A 19,445-nucleotide genomic window follows, 5' to 3' on the forward strand; every position below is an offset into this window, starting at 1 on the left:
ACCTCTGGATAATTCCCAAACGTTTTGTAGCCGTGTTGCAGTTTGTTTTAAAGACAAAATTATTTTTAAAAAATTCTGAATTTAACTTTACGAAAGATGAGACTCTAACAGTATGAGGTGCAGAGAACGCTAAAATAGTAGAAACCTCCAGTATACTATCTTGTATTCCCCCCCCCCTAACTTGTACTCAAACTAGGATTACTTTTAGTGCAGTTAACACCAGGGTCCCCAGATGATCCCTCCCCCCCAGAGTTTTTAATTTAGTACTAGACCTTATAACCTCTTGTTTGGAAAATGTTTTAGATTAAGCAATTATAACAGGAGTCATTCCTCAACTGTGGAAGGAGGCTGTTGTTATCCCTGAAACAAAGAAGCCAAATGAAGTGTCAGATGACCACAAATATTTACGCCCCATCTTGCTTTTGCCTGCACCAGCCAAAATACTAGAAAAATATATGAATCTGACTTCGGCAGGATTCATTGCCTCTCAGAATCTCATGGATTATCTCAGAATGACTTCTGCAGTGGTCACAGTACTGAATCTGCTCTGGTCGCAGCGGCAGACCATATTCGATATCAGGTGGACCAAGGTGGCACGGCCATCCTAGTGATGTTAGATCTATCCACAGCATTTGATACGGTGACCCCAAACCACTTGGTGCACAGACTTCACCAGGCAGGGGTAAGTGACAATGCACTGGCGTAACTGAGTTATTTTCTCAGCTACAGAACTCAGACGGTTAGCTGCAGCAATTACAGGGCACCCCATTTTCAGCTTCGATATGGGGTACCTCAGGGGTCCTCACTTAGCCCCACCCTATTTATTTATTATTCAATCTTGATGCAATCTTTCGGTTTCCAGGTCCTGTCTTATGCTGATGCGCCCAGATTATTGTTTCAGTGTCTGATGATGTGAAAACTGTGGCAGCGAAGTTCAAACAATGTATGCTGGAGATTGGTGAAGGAAAGTACCCTCTTTTTGGCATGGTTATCCCCACTTTTTGCCTGCTGTCGGTGTGTTTCAACTGTGTTCAATGTATCCTGCTAACCAGGACCCCAGTGACTGTGCTCTCTCTCTCTAAATTTGGTTGTTCCTGACTTTGTTCACCCCACAATGGGCATACTGGTGCCCCCATGTAAGTCCTTAGTATAGGGTACCTAGGTACAAAGGGCATTGGGGCACGAGGGGTTCCCCATGGGCTGCAGCATGTATTATGCCACCCATGGGAGCCCATGCAAAAGTGTCTGCAGGCCTGCCATTGCCGCCTGCGTGAAAAGGTGCATGCGTCCTTTCACTAGAGGTCACTGCACCAAGTCACTGTAATTCACTCTTGTGGCAGGTCCTCCTAGCCCAGAGGGCAGGGTGTAAGTACCTGTGTGTCAGGACACCCCTGCATGAGCAGAGGGGACCTACGAACTCCGGCTCCATTTCACTGGACTTCGTAAGTGCATGGAGGCCATTTTACCCGTGTACTGGGCACAGGTCAATGTGTTCAGCTACATAATGGTAACTCCGAACCTGGGTATGTTTGGTATCAAACATGCTGGAATCATACCTCAATACTGTTGCCAGTATTGGTTGTATGCTTCCATGCACTCTGGGGCCTCCTTAGAGGAACCCCAGCTTTGCTCCTACCAGTTTGCAGGGTTTTCCCAGGCAGCCCGCGCTGCTGCCATCCTTCAGACATGTTTTTATCCTCCTGCTGCTTGACCAGCTCAAGGCCAGGAAGGCAGAACAAAGGATTTTCTTTGAGAGTGGGAGGCAACACCCTCTCCCTTTGGAAATAGGTGTTACATGGCTTGGCAGGGGTAGCCTCCCCAAGCCACTGGTATGCTTTGAAGGGCACATTTGGTGCCCTCCTTCCCTAAACCGGTTTGCATCTGAGTGGCCAGGTCAGGCAGGTGACGTCACAGCCCCCTTCTGATAGGTGGTCACCCTGCTAGGTGACCAATCCCCCTTCCTGGGCTATTTAGTGTCTCCCTTTTGGGTGGGTCCTCAGAATCCGCGTGCAAGATTCCAGAAGGACTCCTCTAAATTGTTTACTTCATCTTCTGGCTACCAGCACTGCAACTGGACTCTCCAGGAACCGACAATCAGCAACTCCATCGACGACTCCACTTGGCAACATTGTCTCTCTGGCTCCTTCCAGCAACTGCAACATTTTCCTGGCTTTGCATCCTCCGAGGGCGACGAGTCTTCAGCCTGCAGAAGAAGCAAGAAGGAGTCACTCGCCTGTATCCGCAGGCATTAACTGCAATGAGGACCGGCTACGTGGATCCTGCATCACAGGTGGTGGTCTAGAGTGGTCCCCTTGGTCCCCTCTACCTACTGTCCAACTTGGGAGATGGTAAGCCCTTGCCTTTCCTTGCATGACAGTACCCCTGTGCACCGCGACTCCTTCAGCTACCGAGGCTTGTTGGATCTTCTTCCAAGGGATCCTCTGGCTCCATGTAGCCCCAGCTTCCAGCACTCTTCCTGCAAAGAGCAATCACCTACCTGCTGCTCCAGCAAAGTGGGACTCCTCTCCAGGTGCGCTGAGTGGGCCTCACTGCGACTCCTGTGCCTGCTGCCTGTGAGTTGCCTGTGGAGGCTGTGTCCTCGACTTCTTACTCTCCTCACTGCTAAGGGTTGCCTGAGTCTCCCCTCCTTGGGTTGAGTCCCCCCGGACATTACTGGTCCCCAGCACCTCTGCAACTCTGGCCTTTGCCAAGACTTGATGGTGGTTTTTCCCCACCACTGACTGACTGTAACTCTTCTTCCGACGTGGTACATCGACTGCATCTCTCCTGGAACTCTTCTCCTGCTCCTGTGCTACATAGCTGAATCCTGGTCTTCACCGTTGACCTGGTCCTGCATCTCCAGAAGAGTGGTTAGTGGCTCCTGCCCCAACAGGACCCTCCAACTGGAACTGGACTTGGTCCCCTTCATTTGCAGGTCCTCTTCTATTGCGATCCATCTTCTGTTTCTTCCAGTCTTGCTTGGGTCTTGCACAGTCCTTTTACAAAGTTGCATACCTTGCACCTTATCTCTTTCCTGTTAAGCGCCCTCTTTGTATTCTCTTATGCATGTACTTCCTCTTACCTCCTTTACTCCGTCACCCCACAAACATACAGTGTACCCACTCACCTGAAAATTCTACATTTTCTTTTACTTTTTCTTTGACAATCTTATGACAACTCTGTACCTCCTCCCCACAACTCTGCACAGAATCACAACTGCAACTGGAATACGTGATTGTGCGAAATTGGTTGTTACTTGACTTGGGTGTGAGCCCTGTTGAAGCAGCAACCACAGTTCGTGTTCAGGCAAGGCACAGGCAAACTCAAAATTAACCTGTGCTCACCCTCTTGTAGCCTGGCACAGAGCAGTCAGGCTTAACTTGAAAGCAATGTGTAAAGTATTTGGGCAACACTTCAAACAGTAAAACAGTAAAAATACCACACAAAAATTATCCTACACCAGTTAAGAACAACAGAACCTAATTTAATTAGTAAAATAGGTCAATATGACAAAGATCCAATCAGTAGAACTTTAGTTATGATTTTTTTAAAGAATAAACTGTAAAACAGAGCTTAGAAGTCAAAAGCGCACACCAGACTAGTACAAAGTCAAAAGTTCAAAGTTTTACTACCAGTACATGTCCAACCTTTTAGATACAGTGCGCCCTGCTCTCTGGGCTGTCCAGGGCCTACCCAAGCGATGACTTGTATGATTTAAAAAAGAAGGTTTAAGCCCGACAAAAGGTTTATTGTGCCAGGTCGAAATGGCAGTTCAAAACTGCACGCACAGGCTCTGCAGTGGCAGGCCTGAGCCAGGTTTACAGGGCTACTTAAGAGGGTGGCCCAACCAGTACTGCTGGTCCACTGATAGCATTTCATTTATATTCCCTAAGCACATGTAGTGCACTTTACTAGGGTCTTTTAAGTAAATTAAATATGTCAATTGGGTATATGCCAATGTTATTACGTTTTGGGGAAAGAGCACAAACACTTTAACAATGGTTTTCTGATTTTTAAAAAATCTTTATTTCGATTTTATATCAAACATACAAACAAGTTTCTTGTCCATTGGGTTAGTTACTTATGCACACAAAGCAAGTAGTAGGGATATTACACAATTATAGGTTGATGTGTTGTTAAATGTTTCTATTTGGAATCGTTTCAGCATTAGGAGGCATCTCTGTTGATTCCATCTAAAACTCTAGATATACAATGCAGTATATGAAGAACATAGATTTAGTTTACAATTGTACCTCATTGGACATTATTAGTTGCTACATCCCCAGTGTATATGTGGAAAGGCTGTCCGCTCACTGAATTCCACTCATAAACAATTTCTCCTATTAAGCCATATCGCTACTAGAGGCAGTCATACTTCAAGTGCTGCTTCAGCATCAGTTACATTCACAGCTGCCAAATCTGCTTGGTATGAGCCCCAGATATCTTTTGGCTACACTGTGGCAATATCTCTTGGTATGTGTCCGACAGTGTGTTGCAGTATGCCATGTCTGTATGCCATTCACTCAAAGCAGGGATTGGACCTCGAGCTCAACGAAGGGGTATGCGGTGTTTAGCTTATAATAAACTTATTGCCACTAGGATAGCACAACAACCGTCACCCCATTATCGTTACCTAAAAGGACTGTCAATGGTTCTACTACCAGTGCCTTTCCAATAATAGCTTCTAGTTCTGTAAACAAAGCACACCAGAAGGTCTGCACTCTGGGACAGTACCGGGTTAGATGTGCGAAACCTGCTACATCCTCTCCACTGCACTGGCATTTAGCATTATCGCACAGGCCATAGCGGAATGAGCGTCCCAGCGTATAATATACCCTATTAATGTATTTAAGATGTAATAGTCTGCTTATTGTTCAATTAAATCATTTTTATGTCAGAGCAACAATACTTCCATTGCTGATCTCCTATAGCAAGCTCAAGTTCCCTCTGCCAATCAAACCTAGCCTGCAGTATACCTTGTCTTCCTTATGCATAGCATCTAGACACCATTCGGAAGGGCATGCTGGTCTGCAAGAGGGATGTTAGCACAGGCATCTCGGGCAGCTCTAAAATGCCGTCCCCAGCAAGTTTTGCAACACCAAGCACTCTATAGTATTGGAATTGGGTTAAAGCTGTGTGCTTGTCATGTCACTTGTAAACCGCATTCAAGGTGGAAATAGACCCCTCAACAAATCTCCCGTAGTCTGTATATGCAGCTCACACAGTGTGCGCACCATGCCTTGCTCTTGACCTAAGGGGACCATATGCACCAGTTCAGTGGTATTAAGCAAGAGTATAACTGTGCACCAACTTGCTGCTGCAGGGGCCGCTGCCAGGAGTAAACCGTCATATTCAGAAAATTGGAAACATTATAGCGCCACTCTGGTTTACTGAACAATACTTGTGATAGAGTCTAGGCAGCACTACCATTTTCATAATGGCATTTCGTCAGGCTAGGGAGAGGGATAGCTTGAGCTAGCGATCTATTGCGTCTAATAGTTTTGTATGGCCTTACCACTATTTTTGGGTCGGTGTGTACTTGAACTCCCAGATAGTGGACAGTTTGTAGTCCATTGTAAGGGGTAGATCAGCTGTACATGAGCGGGCCTGGAGATCCTCCTTTGCTTGCATGGTTTGTAGCATCTTATCCATTTGTTTTGCATGGCAAATAGCGACATGTTTGTCTTTGGCCTTTAAGATGTGTCTCTCCACCATATCGATATGTTCTGCATGTTTATCAAGCCGTTCGGACATAATATCCATTCTGAATGTCAGAGAATCCATTTTGCCGTCTGTTAGTGAGACTCTGCTGCATAGTTGCTAGGATTTGTTTCGGATCAGTGTCCATTTCTGTGCTGGGATCTCCCTACTGAGTGCCGGCTGCTCCTCCGCCCTCCTCATGAGACTTAGAAGATTTCCTGAGTTCAAACTGCAGCTTGGGCTGCAACCTGTCCGATGTGCCCATGTCAGCAGCAGAAGGGGTCAGTTCCTTGCTGTAGCCCCAGCTTGCAGTTTTCACCATAGCTGAACACAGCAAGGTGCACCCCAGGGCTCTGGGGTTGCCGCCACCTCGTACCTAGATCGTTGGGGATGGTATGTCAGTCTCACTAGTCACAAATTCAGCCGCCAGGCAAACCCGGGTCAATCTCACGACAAGCCGCCCCACTAGTCTCCCCGGTGCAGAGGACGTGAATTGTCTCCCTCCTGGATGGTTTTAGTCCAGTCTATTTGCTCTGCTCTGTCTCTACCAAGTAGCAATCCCACCAACGTCGAGCCCCCCACCTGTCCAGTAGTTGGGGGGGGGCGGGGGTAGCCAGGTTCCAGACCTGCTTAATGTGTTCACCAAAGGCACATGCTTCCCTCCACCTCAGGGTTCAGACAAGGACCTGCTGTATTCGCCCTCGTGGCTCTTGAAGAAAGTCACTCATGCCACAGAACGTGCAGCCACCACTGCCTCTGGGATTTACTCTCTGCAGGGCCCCCTGTGCAATAATCCACATGTAGCCCACTCCAAATAGTGGTAGCTGCACCCTTGGGAGATCTCGGTTCATCATGCATGCAGGGCCCTCCACAATCTGTTTTCCAAGCTCTGCAGTGCAATATCATAGCTGTGGGGCCCAAGACCTGGAAGCCCGGATGTGGCCACCTACTGCTATGAGTCCCTGTTGGTGCACAAATACTGTGAACCGAGCTTGCCCAAGGCACTCTCTCACCTGTCAAAACCACCCACTTACACCTCCTTGAATTGAAGGGCCCGGTGCACGTGTCTCAATTCTGGAGGTGTCCGAGGGCCCGATGCATGAGTATTTTGGCCCAGCAGTTCCTTTTTGTCCCCACCAAGCTCTCCCCTCCCATCGCGCAGCCGATGTCAATCAAGTATACCAGCCCTGAGTCCCAGGCTCACCTCTGCAGCCTGGCCTCCACCCTAGAAGTAGGTTGTAGTTACCAAAGTGGCAGAGGACTTGGCAGCTGACTCCCGTCCGTGCTGTGCACACAGCAGAACGTCCCTGGGTGACAGATCCTGGCCATCTCCCCTCTCGCTACAGTCCGGGGAGCAGAGGTAAGCTGATGCTTCAAGTCGTTGGTGAGATGTGTCACCACAGCGCCTCCGCCGCACTTCGCCTGGCACTGCTTCCAGCCCTCAGATAGGGCCCGGTGGTAAGCTCACAAGCCACTCCTCAGTTCGGGGTAGCAGTTAGTCAGAAATGTTGCAGCACGGGTTTATAATTCTGGGGAAGTTAGTTTTGCCATCTTTGTGCATTGCAAGCTTTGCCTCCTCTCTGTAGAAGTGGTAAAGTGCGCAGAATCCTAAAGCCAACAAAAACGAATTCAGCAAAAAAGGGGAGGAGGAAGACAAAATGTCTGGGAATGACCCTGCAGAAAGGACCATTTGCAATAGTGATCATTGCTATGTGCGTTCTGCAGAGAGACCAGGGTTAAAGAGCCATGTATTGTGAACACGTTTTTACCCACTGACCAGGCCCTTCAATTGTGGTCTGCTATAAACGTCTAGAGGTGACTCAGTTCAAGGTATGCACTGTACAAGAGTAATATGCTATACAATTAAATTACAGACACAGCGTCCTGGAAATATTTAACACTCTTGGGGAATGCAATGTTAAGTGAAACATGTGAAATTTGAACAGGAATGCATGGCTGGCAAGGATGACCTTAAGGTTTTTTACATTAATTGTTCAGAAAACAATCAGTGTTATTTGCCAATAAAGTTAATAACATGAATATAAGGCCCGATGGGGACCTGTTTCAGCCCATTTAAAACCCTGACTTTAAGGGAGCCTATGGGCATCCTCATAGCTAAGAATATCTTCCAAAGCTTGGCAATACATGGGCATCCTCAGCTTTAACCACAATTTTGCCCCAGAAGAGAATCTGTTTAAGGGCTCACGTATGATTTGCGTTCCTTACGCCCACCTCCAAACAAACTATAGACATAAGGGTAGAATGAGGAAGGAAATGCAGTGCTAAGGGTTTTTGTGATAAAAACAAAGACTTCAGAAATGATGAACCCCAGATCTTTGCTCTGTGCATAGCTTCTGCTTCAGATGTTGTGCAATTGATTTACAATCGGGTAGAAAGAGGGCCACTCCCCACCTTAAAGCTGGGCACTGCTGTCACATATGAATAATTTGACAAAACCTGTGTACCTATTACTACTTGTGCCCCCACGTTTCTTTATGGATGAATTTTAATTAGAGGTAGTCAAGATTTTCAACTACCTATGGACTACTTCTAAAAAGCCTAAATTATTTTTGGACAAAATTAGGTCCTGCTATTAATATTTTACATTTATAGACATTCAACTCGTTTTTTCCTACTTATAATATAATGCAGAAACTGACATTAGGCTATGCCCTGTAATCGCCGTCCTAAGTATTATTGACAATTTAAGGTTGAGGATAGCAAAAAATAACCTTCCTCACTTTAAAGACATATTTTCATCATAAGCGCCCACAAACAGAATGTCAGCGAGCGTGGAAAGGCGCCAAGATATTTGATCAAGCTATGTATTGCTTGTCTGGCCTTGTCCGGAGTGTCCCTTGAACTGAAGCATGCTCAAAGCTTTCCCCCTCTCTCACCCCTTCCCTTTTTTTTTCCTCCTTTATGCCCCTCTCTCCCTTAAGTCATACTAGACCCCAGGCAGAGATGCGACTATCTGTGAGCAAGTTACTTCTAGCTGCCGTACTGGGTGAAGAGTCTCATTACACACATCACACAAACTTGCGCTCAGGAACCCCAGTATTTATTTTAGTGTGTTTGGACGAAATGAAGGCTTTTGTTTTCAAATTCCCACTCCTTTTGCCTATGGACATAGATTGCCTTTCGTGCTGCTGTTGCAACTGTGTTGGCTCATTCCTGCTCCACCTTGTGCCCTTTAATGTAATTAGGCCTTGTTTGTCATTGACTCAGTTATTGAGTCTGCCATTTTCAAGGCCATATTCATAAGTGGCCTATTTGTCCCAATACATTATATTGTGAAAAGACTCGATGCCCCAGAGGCCTACGGAATGAAATCAACTGTCATGGTTACATAATACGGGTAGGTAAGCCAGCAATCACCTTCTTAGGCTTTTGCACGCAAATCCAAGGAATTAAAATGTAGTTGCTGAGTGTGCAAAGCAGTACAAAAAGGCTTTACGGAAAAGGAAATCATCTGTTCAGCTAGATGTTTTGGACAAATTGGTCCTATATTGTAATCGTAGACACACTAGTATGTTTTAGCACATTAGTTACTGTAACCAATTGTCTAACTGCCACAATAAAAGTAAAGTGTCAGTGCGAATATTGGGCCAGATCAGTGAGTGGATCATTTTCGAAAGATCTACTGTCCAACAAAGAGTAATATTGGGGTAGTCGAGCATTCTCCACCCACCCTTCCTATTGAGATGACTTTTTCCTGGATGAGGTGAGTGGGGCAATTAATAACAGTCCTGCTGAGAACAAAGCACCCGGCCCAGATGGTGTCCCGTTGGGTCTGTATAAACTCAGTCCGAATTGTGTGTGCCATTACTCACTAATTAGATTAGTTCTGCCTGTAAATTCAGTAACCTCCTGCTCTGGCAAAGCCAATAAAGTTTCTGTGTTTAAAAAAGGGAAACCTATCAGCTCTAACTGTTATGACCAATCTCTGTGCTAGCCTCTAAAGTGTAAGCAGGATCATTCTTCACAGATTAATCTCCTGGGTGTCAGATAATACTTAGATATTATGTAAACATGTGGGACAGGATGATCCTGAATAGATTTAGATTAGAGATCACTAGAAGTCATCTATATTCTCCTGTGGGCCAATCCGATCCCGCTGTCTATTTTCACCTGCCTGTGTGATGACCATTCTGCATAGAGCTTATAGCATTTTACCTTTTTTGTAAATGCCATTGTCTTTATGCTAAACGATTTTCAATTCTTGTCCTGAAGAGTGATGCCTTCACTCGATGCAAACCTGTATTGTTAATTCTGCAATAGCTCAATCCTCCTGTGTTTGTCTTAGTGTAGGAAACTGGCCCCTTGTTTACAGTACCCCCCCCACTTTTCACCTGATATCTGATGATAACCTGACTAAGTGTGTGCTGGGATCCTGCTAACCAGGCCCCAGCACCTGTCTTCTTTCCCTAAAACTGTACCATTATTTCCACAATTGACACACAGCTAAGTCCCTCGTAAGAGGTACCAATGGTATCACGGGTCCTGTGAACAGGTAGGGTCTCTAAGGGCTGCAGCATGTATTGTGCCACCCTAAGGGCCCCCTCACCAAGCACATGCACACTGCCATTGTAGATTGTGTGTGCTGGTGGAAAAAGGTAATGTCAACATGACACCCCTGCCAGGGTGCCATGCCCACAAACCACTGCCTGTGCATAGGTAAGTCACCCCTCTAGCAGGCCTTACAGCCTAAAGGTAGGGTGCACTATACCACAGGAGAGGGCATAGCTGCATGAGCAATATGCCCCTACAGAGTCTAAGTCCATTCTTAAACATTTGAAGTGCAGTGTGGGCATATTAAGTACAAGGGCTGGGAGGTTGTCATTACGAACTCCACAGCTCCATGATGGCTTCACTGAAGGTTGGAAAGTTTTTTTTATCAAACTTATCAGCACAATAAACCCACACTGATGCCATTGTTGGATTTATTGTACAGTGCACACAGAAGGCATCTCAGAGATGCCCCCTGTATTTTACCTAATCCTTTGGTGCAAGGCTGACCAGTCTGTGCCAGCCTGCCACTAACAGACAACTTTTTAACCCTATGGGGTGAGAGCTGTTGTGCTGTCTGGGGTCAGAAGCAAAGCCTGCTCTGGTTGAAGGTGCTTCACACCTCCCCCTTAACACTTGGAGGTGAGCCTCAAAGGCTCAGGCCTCCTTTTACAGTGCTGCAGGGCATTCCAACTAGTGGAGATGCCTTTCTCCCAAGACCAAGACCCACTTTTGGTGGCAGATCCAGCTGGAAAATTAAGAAAAACAAGGAGGAGTGACCACTTCAGCTGGGACCCCCCCTAAGGTGTCCAGAGCTGAAGTGACCACCTCCTAGCAGAATCCTGCATCTTGGTTTCGAGGAGAGTGACCAATAGGGATAGGGATGTGTCCCCCCCCCCCACCCCCCAAAGGGAGTGGGCACAGGAAGGGTATAGCCACTCTCCAGGACAGTAGCCATTGGCTAATGCCCTTTGACTCCTATAACACCCCTAAATCTAGTATTTAGGGGCACCCCTGAACCTTGCTTACTAGATTCCTGGCAACCTCAAGAAGAAAGAAGAAGGACTGCCAAACCGACTCCAGCTGTGAAGACTCCAGTCGACAATTGACTTGACTTAGGCTCAGCCTTACCGTCCTGTCTGAAGCTCCAAAGAACTCCCGAGGACAGGAGCCCTGTACAGAATAAATCCTCCAAAAGGACTTCAGAACCTCCCCAGATCCGCAAGCCCTGCCCACTCTGCAACCGCTGCCGACGGCCTGAGTCCAGGTGGCCCACTGGTCCACAGAAGGTCCCTAGGGGATTCTGACCTGGGGTCCACCCTGGGTTGACTCCTCCTGGCCAGCACAACAACGCCTGCAGCCTGAATCCAGAGGACCCCCCCGAACGCGACCAGATCCAATACTGATACCCAATGCCCAAGGAGACCCCTGCATCCGCAGCCCCCTGGCCTTGGGGAATCTGACCGATGGTCCAGCAACGTCCAGCGGGCACCTCCCCTACCTGCTCAGCCTTTGCTTTCTCAGAACTGACCCCCTGGACCCAGCCTGCAGCATCTTTTGTGACACACCGGGATCCCCTTATTGAAAAGCGTAGGGCACCCCAGAGCCGCAGAGTGTGTGTTTGGTGTGAACCTGTGCTCCACCCCTGGTGCTGACCTAAACCCCCCAGGCCTGTGTCCTGGAACCGCGGGTATTTACCTTTAAACTGTTTTCTACCGAACACTCCTGATCCTCATAGGATTCCATTGTAAATCCAATGCCAACTTTGACCTCTGCACCCAGCAGGCCCTGTGTTGCTGGTGGTGCACTTTTGAGGTCAGTGTAAAGTTTGACCTATGGACATCCTAACCCTAAAGACTGGAATCCTAAGTCATGTACTTACCTGTTAGCTGTGCTAACACTTTTCCCCACCTAGGACTCTATTGAATCCTATGAAAAATTGCACTCAGTGTCAACTTTTGAAACAGAAAAGTGTTACCTACTTGTAAACTGCTTTATCAAAGTACATTTGAAACATATGCTTGATTCCTGTTGACAACTGTACTTTCCTGCAAAAAAGACCTTGTTCTAGAAATAAAGTATCCAAATATATTTTTGCTATATAAAACAGTTGGCCTGGAGTTAGTTATTGAGAGTGTGCCTCGTGTTTTGACTGTGTGTGTGTACAACAAATGGTTTGCAATATCCTCTGATAAGCCTAACTGCTCGACCACACTACCACAAAAGAGAGCATTAGTATTATCTACTTTAGCCTCTGCTAAGCCTCTGGGGAACCCCTGGACTCTGTGCACACTATTCCTCATTTTTGTATAGTATATACAGAGCCAGCTTCCTACACTTAGGGCCAGATGTATCAAAGGGTTATTCACATTCTGTGTCAATGGGAAAATGTGTTCGTACATATGACCCTTAGTTTTTTCTCCTTCCTCAAAGTTGCCTTGTGTAGGAAAGTACCATCTTTCTTGGCATGTTACACCCAATTTCCACCTGTTTGTCAGCTTGTTATAACTGTCTCAATGGGATCCTGCTAGTCAGGACCACAGTGCTCAATAGTTTATGGCCTATATGTGGTGTCAGTATGCATGTCTGTGTCACTGGAGTTCTCCTAACCGGAACTCCAGTGCTTATGCTCTCTCTGTGTACCAAATTTGTCACTATAGTTTAGTGACTCCATATACCGATTCTAATTGGCACACTGGTGCCCCCTTATAAGTCCCTAATATATGGTACCTAGGTAACCAGGGCATTGGGGTTCCTGGAGATCCTTATATGCTGCAACATTTCTTTTGCCGCCCATAGGGAGCTCATACAAACACTCCTTCAGGACTGCCACTGCAGCCTGAGTGAAATAGTGCACACACTGTTTCACAGCCATTTGTCACTGCACCAGGTAACTTATAAGTCACCTATATGTCTAACATTCAGTTACTGAAGGCTAGGTGCAAAGTTAATGTGTGTGAGGGCATCCTTGCAGTAGGTAAGGTGCCCCTACAGTATCCAGGCCCAAATTCCTGGACCTCGCGAGTGCGGGGACACCATTATAAGCGTGCACTACATATATGTTAATACGTACATGTAGCTTCACAATGGTAACTCCGAATATGGCCATGTGAGGTGTCTAAGATGGTGAAATTGAACCCCCAATCTAATTCTTGTATGGGGGGGGGGAATTCCATGGACCCCCAGTACTGCCAAACCAGCTCTCTGAGGATTCCACTGCAGCACCAGCTGCTGCCACCTCACATACAGGTTTCTGCCCTCCTGGGGATTGAACAGCTCAATCCCGGGAAGGCAGGACAATGCCTTTCTTTTAGGAGAGGGGTGTTACACCCTCTCCCATTGGAAATAGGTGTTACAGGCATTGGGAGGGGTATCCTCCCAGAGCCTCTGGAATTGTATGAAGGGCACAGACAGTGCCCCCCTTGCATAATCCGGTCTACACCGGTTCAGGGACCCCCAGTCCCTGCTCTGGCACAAAACTGGACAAAGGAAAGGGGAATGACCACTCCCCTGTCCATAGCCAGCCCAGGGGTGGTGCCCACAGCTCCTCCAGAGTGCCCCTGCATTAGCCACCTTGGATTTCAAGATATGGGGACCCTCTGGGAGCATCTAAGTGGCCAGTGCCAGCAGGTGACGTCAGAGACCACCCCTGATAGGTGCATACATGGGTAGGTAGCCAACTCCCCTCTCAGGGCTATTTAGGGTCTCTCCTCTGGGTGTTTCCTCAGATTCGGTTTGCAAGACTCCATTCGGACTCCTCTGCTTCAGCTTCTGACCATTGGATCAACCGCAGACTGCTCCAGGAACCGCTGTAACTGCAACAAAGTATCCAGGAAGGCACCTATGACCTGCAACTTCAGCTCCAACCAGCAACTGTAACATTTTCCAGGTTGTGCATGCTCTGGAGACTGCCTATCTTCACCCTGAACCAGAAGGACAGAAGGAATCTCCCATGGAGTGATAGTCACTTCCCTTCTTCAGCAGGCACCTCTCTGCAACGACGACCGGTACTCTGAGACTCCTCTCCTGTCAACGAGCATGATCCCTGGAACACAGGTGGTGGACCGAAGTGATCCTGACTGTCCAAAGGTCCAGCTGTCCAAGTTTGGTGGAGGCAAGGGCTTGCCTCCCCGTGCCAGACAGTACCCCTGTGCATTGCGTCTTCTGCAGCTCCTAGGGCTTCTGTGCACTTCTTTCAAAAGTTCTTCGTGCACCGCGTAGCCCAGGTCCCCAGCACTCTATCCTGCGACGCTCAGCTCCCTGAGTTGTTCTCAGGTGGCGGGGGATCCTTCTGTGTAGTGCTGCAACAACCGCACTTTGCAACTCCTTTGTCCCCATGTCCTGGGACTCATGTGGGTGCTGCCTGGTCTTCTGAGGGCTTTCTTAAGTGCTGAGAGCCCCCTCTGTCTCCTCAGTCCGAGTTGAGACCCCCAGGTCCCTCCTGTGTCCGGGCAGCTCCTCTTTGACCCAAAACGCGTTCTTGCATGAACCAAGGCTGGGTGGAATCCAGCGACGCAAACAGCCTGCATCCAATGACTCAACGTGGAACATCTCCTGCACCAAGCAGGAACTCACAGCTATCTTCTTTGGTGCATTTCTGTACTTTTCTTCTAACCGGAGAATCCACTTTTTTACCTTCTTCCACATTGGCAGGAGCTCCTGTTCTTCCTGGACTCTTCAACGACTTCTGGACTTGGTCTCCTCTCTCCATAGGTCTTCAGGTCCAGGAATCCATCGTTGTTTGCTTGCAGTCTTGCATGGTTCTTGCATAATTCTTTACCACGACTTCTCGTTTGTTCTGAGGAAACTTGCTGTACTTTACTCCTGTTTTCCTGGGCTCTGGGGTGGGGTATTTACTTACCTTTGGTGTTTTCTTACACTCCCAACGCCCCTCTACACACTACACTTGCCTAGGAGGGAATCCGACTTTCGCATTCCACTATTTTAGCATATGGTTTGTGTTGTACCTAGGCCCATTGCAATCTCTTGTGTTTTTTCACTGTTTGCACTATTCTATGACTGTTTACTTACCAGATTTTGGTTACCTGTGTATATATTGTGTATAATACTTACCTCCAGTAGGAGTATTGCCTCTAAGATACTTATGGCCTTGTGTCACTAAAATAAAGTACCTTTATTTTTGGTAACACTGAGTATTGTCTTTTATTGTGTATAAACACTGGGTGACTATAGTGGTATTGCAAGAGTTTTGCATGTTTCCTAGTTCAGCCTTTGCTGCTCTGCTACAGCTACCCCTAGACAGCCTAAGCTGCTAGACACTGCCTACATTTCACTAATAAGGGATAACTGGACCTGATATAAGGTGCCTTAGGTACCCACTACAAACCAGGCTAGCTCCTACACCTTGCACCACAGGAAATCGCTTATTTTTTTTTGGATTATTTTTTAATGATCAGATAAAGCAATTGATAGATTGACTGATTGACTTTCCCAGAGCTTGCCCCTAGTACAACCAGCAGGGACACTTGGAATTTAGATCTCCTTTAGGCTGCTTCTGGAAACTGCATTTTCTCACTGTCCCTGATTTTTTTTCAGGTCCATTTGACTGTTTCCCCATTTTCTAAGTACACATTCACATATGTGCTAAACCCATATTTTCACTTTTCAACACCATTTGTTGAATAATTAAGAATATTATTGGTTCTATACATTATAAGTTCTGAGAAGATCATTTCTCCCTTAATTGTCAGTGGTCGGTGGCTGTTTTACCATATCAATAAGTCCCTTCCACCCTGTAGTTACCGTTAAACCTATTAGCTTTTCATTATGATGTACTCAGCTACATGTTATTTTCTAACTAATACTGTAGTCAGGTTCAAGTAGCATATGCTCTAAAGAGCCTGTAATAATTAATATGTGGATACACTGTTGACTACTCAGCTCTCTAGACTGGAATACACATAATTTAGTATAGGTTTGAGGTTGAAAAGCTTAGCAGCTTCTTCCTACGTACGCTGTACTCTGGTTTGCTGGTCTCTATAATAGGATATACACCTTGTGTTAAACATGAATATGTGCACAGTGTGATCTTTCACTTGAGCAAGCCATAGCCAACTTTTGATTTATTTGAATATATTTTTTGAGAGTTAATCCTTTTTTGGAAATAAGGTACATTCATAATTTCTATCTTTAGCTAAAATTGTCATAAACATTACCTGAGTGAAACACAGTTTTGTGCTTTACCATTAAGTGCATTAAAATCAAAACTCGTTTTTCAAGTGGCAACTCGGACAAGAGTAGCCTCCTGCTGCAATGTCCGGTTAGGTTGAAATACAAGGGATACTTGGTACAACCAAATATTTAAATAAAAATATTCTTCATGAGCTGGCAAATGTAGACGATTCGTATTTTATCTGTTTTTATTTTTTGCGCTTTGATTAGTGTTTATGAAACTGAACCAATTAAATAAAGCAGGATTTGACCCACTCGTTAAACATTGACTGTTTACCATATGTTAAATTAAATTGACTGTGCCTATATAAATTTCTTTAGGAGACCCCGATAAACCGTCAGGGTTTAGAAGTGTTCGGCCTCCAACTACAAAAGTTGCGTCTTCCATTGGAAATACGCAGAAGCTGCCTGTTTGTGATAAATGTGGAACTGGTATTGTGTAAGTATTGCTTTAGAAATCTCTTATAGACAATGGTAATTTGCCCAAAGTTGCTTGTTAAAAGTACTGATGACTTTAGTGCCATTGCATAGTCTTTCTTGATTAAAAAATGCTTGCCTTTTAGATTGTTCACAAAATGAAACTAAAAGACTGTTCGTAACTTTGAAGTGGATGTCAGAAAAGATCCATCTGCATACTGCTGGCGCTTACTTAAGTGGTTCTGAGACAGATTCAGAGTGTTGAAAGGAAAGAAGGAGAGGGATACATTTGAGGCGTAGGGTTGGGATTGGGGATAGTTACTTCAACAGCTACCATACTCGGATTGCAGATCCTCTTTATTAGATTGAAAGGCAGAGAGAGGTGACTCTTACCCCCCAGAGAGCACAAGGACGGCATTATACAGAACACCGTTCAGTCTACACTCTTGTGTTTGTCCTTTGGGACATGACCTGGAATGCGAGGTGGAAAGGGGTGTTTTTAAACTCTCTTCAAAACCTTTTGTGGTCCTGCTGTTGCTTCTGTATTGAGCGCTGCTTGTTCATTGGTCTGAAAGCATTTCTTTTGAATGGTACTGGGGTTATTTGGTATTTTGTTGCCAGTGAAAACAAGCAGTGGCATAGCCAATAGGTCTCGCCAGTTGGGCCTTATAACTGTTTAGCCATGCAGCAAATCATCCTGTGTGCTGTGCCACCAGGGATTGAAGAGCTATAGTTACTACACAGTGGGTCACACAGTCTGATTCGGGAATACATGCTTACCCCAGGAAATATTTATGGACATTTCGAAGGCTTTTTATTACACACACAGAAAGACAAGTGCCTCGGTGAAAGTAAATAACACTATAGCATTTTGTGTGTGGCTGCATCACTAGAGTATTGAACAAGACTATGAGGGTGATTGGAAAATATCAACAATATAAAGCCCGTACAATTTTTTGAGCACTCATTTACTCCCTTAAGAGATTAAGCAAGTCTTATTGTACATCTGAAGTTGCATATCAAACAAGCCCCAAGCTTTTAAGGACAACCTTATGCTGGTGTTTATTTTGCATTATAAAAGGTTTTCCTCCCCGTTTTGCTTTTTTTCATTTTTTTACTTTTAGCAGCTGTGACAAATACATATATCAGCAGCATACACAGACATGACAAGTGCATTTCGTTTGTAAATTTTTTGTTATTCAGTTGAGTATGTGGTGTAATACAGAACAGGGGTCATGCTGCTAGACAGTGCATGCACACACACACAACACACTGATACACACACACAGTTCTTCATACTCCTGCCATCTAGTGTTGGGTCCGGAAGTGTGCAAGTTGTTTTTCTTCGAAAAGGCTTTCGAGTCAGGCGGTCCTCCTCTTGCTGGTAAGGTGCATAAGTAACAACTCCATTGTTAGATTGTTTTCTTCTGCCATCAGGTCCAGTCGTGTGTCACTGAGATTTAGGTTGAGACCATATTTTCATACTCTTTCCATTTGGGATTCACCCATATTTGTCAGTATTGTTATCAAAAGTGCTTTTCCCCATCTTTTGCATTTCAGGGCCAAGAAAACATCGCCCATCCAATTGACATGCTCAATCAGAGGCCCTTTGGTCCGACCATTTTCTCAGTTCTTTCGAACTAGATAATACCCTGCTGATGGAATGAACTCCTTTCCAGTTTTGACCAAGGTGCCATGCAAAGTTCCCATGGACCGACCAACATCAGATCTCCAGTCTCTGTCTCCTGTCCACAGAGAAGAGGACTGCAAGGCCTGTCAGTCCTTTTGATCTAAAAAGAGACTACAGGACTGAAGAGTACGTCGCAGGGAAATGCAGAGACAGCAAGTGGAAGATACACTCGATATCTTTCAACAGCAGGATGTCAAACAACAGGAGGAGAAACTCCAAGAGAACTCATTGAGGGATCTGACTCAGAGGTGGAGATAGACCTCAAACTGCAGGATCTCCCACTTGCTGAAAGTACTATAAGTACAAATACCCCCTTCCTGCTGAAAAAAACCATCAACGTTACTTTGAAATGAAGGCTTCCAGGCCACCACTGCCAACAGGCCATGGTCGACACCGAAAATCAGATTCAGATGCCCTGCCCTCAACCATTTCTGCTCCACAATTAGCACAGATCACTTTGGCATCGAAAGATACACCACACTCAGTTTCGACTTCAACCGTTTCGGGCCCAAAACACAAGACCAATTTGAGTCCAAAAGTACCTAAACAAGCACCAAGATCAGACTCAAGTGCCTCTATCGAACCACTGCTTCACAAAATGAAGGAAAAGCATGATGCCAAACAAAGCCAGATTCACATACAGCATCAAACCAGCTATAGGTTGACAAAGACTTATTACCACACCATCTTCGTAAAAACAACTTTCTTTTGAACAGGCCATCGGTTTTCTAGTGGTTGCTACTAAGAAAAAGGAAGCTTATAAAGACTCTAGTACTTTACATCCTCCTCTAACAGCCACTCCTCTACCACCAACACCACCTCCACTGCTGTCACCCTCTCCCCCTCATTCACAGGATGACCCGCTACATATCACCTCTCAGGGGTCCCCACACTCCATCACTGGGGAACATGGGACGGGGGATTACACTTTTGATAT

General features: G+C 45.9%; 1 protein-coding gene across 3 annotated transcripts in view; it reads left to right on the forward strand.

Moving 5' to 3' along the window:
• Window positions 1–19,445, forward strand: part of PDLIM1 (PDZ and LIM domain 1) — a 325,465-nt gene that overhangs the window by 258,748 nt on the left and 47,272 nt on the right. For all 3 annotated transcript variants that reach the window (XM_069240492.1, XM_069240491.1, XM_069240493.1), the window contains one exon: window positions 16,723–16,840. In XM_069240492.1, coding sequence (XP_069096593.1) covers window positions 16,723–16,840 — 118 coding nt within the window. The remainder of the gene's footprint in view (window positions 1–16,722; window positions 16,841–19,445) is intronic.

Source organism: Pleurodeles waltl, chromosome 6 (genome assembly GCF_031143425.1).
Source record: "Pleurodeles waltl isolate 20211129_DDA chromosome 6, aPleWal1.hap1.20221129, whole genome shotgun sequence".
NCBI classification, from domain to species: Eukaryota; Metazoa; Chordata; class Amphibia; order Caudata; family Salamandridae; genus Pleurodeles; species Pleurodeles waltl.